This window comes from Chiloscyllium punctatum, chromosome 40, assembly GCF_047496795.1.
Source record: "Chiloscyllium punctatum isolate Juve2018m chromosome 40, sChiPun1.3, whole genome shotgun sequence".
NCBI classification, from domain to species: domain Eukaryota; kingdom Metazoa; phylum Chordata; class Chondrichthyes; order Orectolobiformes; family Hemiscylliidae; genus Chiloscyllium; species Chiloscyllium punctatum.
In genome coordinates, this window is record NC_092778.1 from 5,230,315 (window position 1) to 5,236,925 (window position 6,611).

Sequence of the window (6,611 nt, forward strand, 5' to 3'; positions counted from 1 at the left end):
TTTGAAGCTGGTGAACTTACTATATGCTGCTAAGGCAGAATATAAGGTGCTGTTCCTCTCTCTTTAGACTGTATTCCCCAACCATCATTTACTCCTTACCCCTTCCCTCACCCTATCTTCTACATAGAAACCAATATTTTCCTAGCTGCGATCATTTCTGAGAAAGGGTCACTAGACCCAAAACATTAACTCTGATTTCTCTCCACAGATGCTGCTAGACCAGCTAAGGTTACCAGCAATTTCTTTTTGTTTCTGATTACAGCAATCACAGCTCTTTCAGATTTTTATTTAGGTTCCAGATTTAATTTTCCATTGTGATCGCTTGGCACAACTTTTTAATTTGTTCCTAGTCAGCCATCAGTCCCTCACAAATTTGAGCATAAGTGTATCCACAACCTTTGTCCCTATCCTAATGTGAAGTAAGACCTGTTCACTTCTCATTCACTTAGTCACCCACACTAGCTCCTGGTCCAGCAATACTTTGATTTTATCATGACAATATCTTGGGTACAAGTCTCTCCATGACATCTCCTCCCACATCTCTGAAACCTTCCCCAGCAAACGGGCTCCCAAGATCTCGGCATTGTTTTGACACTGGCCTCTTGAACACACCTTGACTCCTTGAGCATCTCTGAATCAGTGGCTGCCAACTCCTCATGTGTCGAGGTCCCCAAGGTCTGGATTCCCCTCCTTTAGCCTTTCTTCCTCCTTTTTCCTCTCTTTTAATATTTGTGACGATCCTTTAAAAACCATTGCCTGAATTGGTGGTCACTTGCTCTCCATATCTTCGAATACTGTCTTTATAACCCTTTGATTAAAAGTCTTTGGGAGGTTTTATTACTTGGAAGGTTTCTTTATGAAGACCCGTTGCTGTGACAAAAGCCTCGCATCTCACGGGACAACGGTTGAAAGTTGCGCGTGCGGGGGCGGTTGAGCATGCGCAGAATGGGGGGAACCGGCTGTTTCGGTTATGAGCATGCGCGCCTGGCCTACGATCGGTTTTTCGGATTTCCGGGGGAGTTAGTCTCGAGCGGTGAGTATTTTCTGATAACGTGGGGGTGTGCGGCTTTCTAAATCACCGGTCAGCAGAAGGAAGCCTTTTTAAAGAGCGTGCACGATGGACGGTAAATCTCCCTCACCGCTGGCTTCGGTGTTCATAGAGCCTCGGGTCGAGAGTTTGAAACGGAATGTTCTGGAAATGCAAAGCAGGGACATCAGTGTTCAAGAGAGGGGCAGGAAGAACTGATTCATGTCACTGCTTCCTTTTATTCTTTCATTCCACGTGACTTTCAGCATTTATTTACCATTACTAATTTTCAGTGATGAACTGATGTGCTGTAGGTATGCACATTATATTGTTAGGGGGGGGTTAGGGAATAGGTTTCCAGGATTTTGAGGAGAAAGTGAGGACTGCAGATGCTGGAGATCAGAACTGAAAATGTGTTGCTGGAAAAGCACAGCAGGTCAGGCAGCATCCAAGGAGCAGGAGAATCGACGTTTCGGGTATGAGCCCTTCTTCTGGAATTCCTGATGAAGGGCTCATGCCTGAAACGTCGATTCTCCTGCTCTTTGGATGCTGCCCGACCTGCGCTTTTCCAGCAACACATTTTCAGTCCAGGATTTTGACCCAGAGATTGTAATAGGTGACTCAGCAGTTAGCAATTCTCGCCTCGGGTAACTGTCTGTGTGGGTTTCCCTCCGGATGCTCTGGTTTCTTCCCATCATCCAAAGATGTCCAGGTCAGGTGAATAGGCCAATCTAAATTGCCAGTAGTGTTAAATGTATTGGTCAGTGGGAAATGGGTCTGGGTGGGTTACTCTTTGGAGCGTTGGTGTGGACTTGTTGGGCTGAAGGGCCTGTTTCAATGCTGTAGGGAATCTAATTTAAAAATTCTATGACTGTGGACTGTGAAGTAGTGTTTCAGAACTCTTAACATTTTTAGAAAGGGAGAACTTCAGAAAGTGTAGATGTTGTATTTTGATCTGATATCTTGAGTTAATCAGGCACTTTTTAAAAAGTTGAAAAATGCTGGATATACTTAGGTCAAGTCTCTGGAGAGAAACGTGATGCTTCATTTAGTATTTGAAGTACTGTCAATGTTATCAGGTAGGAAATCCAGCAGCCAATTTGTGTACCACAAATGCCAACCTAGGAGAAAGTGAGGACTGCAGATGCTGGAGATCAGACTTGAGAGTGTGGTGCTGGAAAAGCACAGCAGGTCAGGCAGCATCTGAAAAGCAGGAGATGCGATGTTTCGGGCATAAGCCTAGATTCCTGATGAAGGGCTTATGCTCAAAACATCGATTCTCCTGCTTCTCAGATACTGCCTGACTTGCTGTGCTTTTCCAGCACCACACTCTCGACAAATGCCAATGACCAGATGGCAGTAAAACAGTTAATCTGAGGGATAAACCTTGCCCAAGACAATGGTGGATAACTTTCCTGTTATTCAAAATAGTACAGTTAGGTTACCCACACCCACCTGATGATGCAGCTTGTAGCTTTGTTGAAGTGGCAGCTATAACAGTGCATCCACTTTCGCCAGCAAGTGGGGAGGACACCCCTTGCCTGCTTAATAAGGCTGCAAAAACAGATTTTGCTGGAAAGGCTCAGCAGGCCTGGCAGCATCTATGAAGAGAAATAAGTTGATGTTTCAGGTTCAGTTAATAAGGCTCACCAGACCTGAAACGTTAACTTGGATTTATCTTCGCAGGTGCTGCAGACCTCTTTGAGTTTTTTAAAAATTTAATAAGCTAGCATCTTGGTTCAAATCCGAATAGAAACCTGAGTTACCTGGGTCAACTGCTTGGCAGGCAGCTCTGCTAACAGTGATACTATCTTCAGTGCTCAAGCCTTTGGAAAGGACTTTGATGTCATAATTGCTCTAAGGGGCAAACAACATGCTACTTTTAAGCTAAGAAGTCTGATGCTGGAAGACTGACTTACAAAACCAAAGTATATTTTTTCCACTTATTCCGATGGCATTGTTTTTTTTACAGCCAGCAAGAGTGCAACTTCATATTTGGAACATGCAAATTCTGTTTTATTGTTAGGAGCTTTCATTATTATTAGTGATTATGAATAAATGATGAGCGAAATGTAACTGAGCTAGAAATGTTATGATATTTTGGAAATGTCTTAATTTGATTTTTTTTTCAATTTAGGTAAAGAATCAATTCTAGAATCTATGTTCTTCAATTAATCAGAAACTGTCAATCTGAGAGGATACTTATGGCAGCAGAAAGTATTATCCGGTCCAAGCAGACTACAGAGATTGTTGATGGAATCCTGACTGAGGTTGTGTGCACACTGTTCAGTGATCACATCTTTGTGGTGGTTACGCAGTATGGCAAAATGGGAACATTGATCTCTGTTGCACCACATTGTGTGGCAAATGAAATCAGCAAACCCACACTTAGCACAAAGATCCTCATGGGAAAGGATGAGGTAAGAAGATCAAGGGACAGGGAAGGTCTGAACAGGCTGGCTAGGTTGAGGGGTGACCCAATTAGATCTTTAAGAATGAATTGGTAGGTTAGACATCAAAAATGCTCCATTTCTAGAGGAAACCCAAAAAACAGGGCCATAAATAATTTATTTAATTAACACATGTGCATGCCTGTGTAGCGTTCATGAAGATGTCATTCAGATAGCTCACAATTTAGGCCCTTAAGATACTGTGTGTAACTGCACAATAAAGGTACTCTGTATTGAAATTAAACAGACTGTCAACATCAAGAATAATTGAGATTAAATTTTCTTCAATAAATTCAGAAGGATTTATTTTATCCTGGGAGTGATTCGAGGTGAAAGGCATTTAAGGGGAAGCTAGATAAACATACCAGGGAAAAAGAAATAGAAAGATGCTTAGAATTAGATGAAAAAGGAGGGAAAAGGCAAATGTGGAACAAAAACAATGATCCATACCATTTGATCCACTGCCATAACCTACATATAGTGCACTGCTTATCTTAAAAAAAAAAGTTGTGTTCACTATTTGCTATGTTTGTTATCCCTGTGGTCAGTTTAGAACCTATTAATTTAGCAATATAACCTCTCAGATTTTTTTTGCTGACTAATCAGTCTTGTTCATCTAACCGGGAAAGACATTTACTGAGAACAATTTTTTTTAAATGCTGTGGGATTTAGACGTGAACTTTGTAGTCTGAATTATGTAGCTATGTGAGCAGCCTGAAAAGCTTATTTTGGTACCTTGGTTGAGATTTGGAGTTTAATAATGGGGAAGTGTTGTTATAAGGATGTTGGTGAGGCTGCATATGGAGTTTTTTTGTATACAGTTTTGGTCCTTCAATTTAAGAAATGATATACTAGGTTATTGTAGAATAAGAAGAAACTTGTTTAGGCCTGAGATGCAAAGGGATTTTTTTCCGAGAATAGTGAATATTGAGAATTCTGTATCCCAGAAGGCTAGAGCATTGAAAGTAGTAGTTGACGAGAATGTAGAATTTTTAAATAGTGGCATCACACTGGCGCTGAAATTTGTATGTAGCTTTGAGTGGCAGACAAAATACTTACTTGGCTTGATGCAACATCCTGTAAGGGGAGTAAACTGCAAATGCGTTCACTGAAAAGTAGAAGTGTAAGACAACTAGCTTCACCTGCTATTTTAAATTTGAGACATCTCCAACTTCCAGAATAATCTGCAGTAAACTGGATGTCATTCAGGTTTAAAAATGGTGTTGCTGAGAGGCTCTTTCATGAGTCTTCATGATATATTGAGAATGATGATTTCATCAGCATAGCACTATCTCTTGGGATCATTTTGATACACCCTATGTGAGCATTAAGCCAACAGTGAGCTGATGCCTATGGTTCTGTTCACCAGGATTGATGTCTACATGCAGAACTGTAGGAATCCCATTGGTCTGAACACAATGATAGCCCAACCAATCAGCACCCACATTTCATGCTGTATAAATAGAAACTTTTCAATTCTCTGCTTTTTGCATTATCATCCTGATGAGTGCAAGGTGAAAAGCTTTGACTGTCTGTTATTGGCATTGATTTTATATTCTGATTGTCTAATCAGCTGTTCAGAAATTTAGCACATACTGTGACCTTGAGTATTACCATTATATGTCCTTTCAGAGTGCTTGACTGTCTTATTTCACATCAGTGGTCTCCCACTTCCCCCAATTGAATGTTTCTGATATGTTTCAGCTTTAAATTGATGATGTCGAGTGTTCACATTATTGTATACTTACAAAACCTTTTACTGTTTTACTTTACAGCCTCTAATCCATGTTTATGCAAAGCACCTTGTGACTTTTGTGTCTGAGGAGTCTGGAAACAAACCAGTGCTACTTGCGTTGGCCCTCAAGGATGCAAATTTGGAGAGTATTAAATCTATCAAAAAATTGATTCAGAGTTGCCGAATCTGGTGAAATTCCCTAGTTAGACAGCAGGACTGAGACGAACTAATTTTTGTAAAAATCTGCTGTGACTTCTCCATTCATGGGCAACAATGTCACAACACAGTTTTCTACTTGAAGGGATGTTACTGAATGGAAATAAGAAGAGTAGCTCCACTGTTTATTTGATGGATGACCATTGAACTGGGAAGCTTGTGTTTGTACTTAATTGAGGAACATCACTGCAACATTTTAAGACTCCACAAACTCCCAAGGCAATAGATACCTGATTTTTAATTCAGACTTATAATTGGATATTGAAAGTAAAATAGGACACTGGTAAAGGGAGAATGACTGGCTAGATTTTGCATTCTACTCTTGGAGAGGCAAAGAATTAGTGGAAATATTGGGAAATGTATTGGAATAAAAGCTTATGAAAAGGACTCCTTGTTAGTCAGTGCCTGTGGTTCTGGGCAGCTGTTTGTGATCTAGTCTGCAATGTTTTAACTGCTATTAAACAAGTAATAGCTTCTTACTGATGTTCCAGATGAATTCATTCTATGGTTCCCTTTAATTTCTTGTATAATTGCCTTCTGATCTGGGACTCTTTCCACTTGAAAGGCTGCAACAAGCTGTATTAGTCTGGATCACAGGCAGCATGATCTCACTTCAACTGGCCATGGGTTCAAGCTGCTAACGTGCATCATCTCAACTGAAATCTCACCAAAACTGGGAGAATGATGTTTTTTCAAAATGTACTTTTTTCAAGATGCAAGTTAAAAATGCATAACTATGTCAAAACTATAATCTAGAGACAATATGGGCATTTTTGACATTCATCAGATCAGTAACTAAATTTAACTTTTCCGAGGTTGTCAGGTCCCTTTGTTCGAATGATCATTCGAGATGCGTGCTAGTACATCCTTGGTCTTTTCATCTGTCAGATAGTGCCTTTTTCGCATAATATGGTGGCCCAGTCGGCTTTCATAAGGATGCTTGTCGTGGTTTTTCGTCCTTGCTTTTGCAAGTCCAGTGCTTCATCCAGTGTGAAAGGGGCCTTTGGAAAAAATGCTTATGGTGTTAGCATGAATATTGTGTACACAATACATTCAGATGTCAAGGATGTGATGCTCTCGCATCTCTCCACACTATCTGATAAAGAAAGGGAATGTGTCCATAAGCACTATTAGATATATGAACAAAATGAGGCCATTTGGCCTACTGAGTCTGCTCCATCAT

General features: G+C 40.5%; 1 protein-coding gene across 2 annotated transcripts; it reads left to right on the forward strand.

The window, feature by feature from the left end:
- The first annotated feature begins 954 nt into the window (after nucleotides 1-954).
- On the forward strand, nucleotides 955-5,907 carry psmg3 (proteasome (prosome, macropain) assembly chaperone 3). Of its 2 annotated transcripts, none has more exons than XM_072559241.1 (3): nucleotides 955-1,033; nucleotides 3,165-3,447; nucleotides 5,253-5,907. In XM_072559241.1, exons 2-3 carry the CDS (start codon nucleotides 3,232-3,234, stop codon nucleotides 5,403-5,405), a joined length of 369 nt encoding a protein of 122 aa, XP_072415342.1. In that variant the 5' UTR covers nucleotides 955-1,033; nucleotides 3,165-3,231; the 3' UTR covers nucleotides 5,406-5,907. The 2 variants fall into 2 exon arrangements, with proteins under 2 accessions (XP_072415342.1, XP_072415343.1); XM_072559242.1 differs by having other exon boundaries at nucleotides 1,031-1,124.
- The last annotated feature ends 704 nt before the right edge of the window (nucleotides 5,908-6,611 follow it).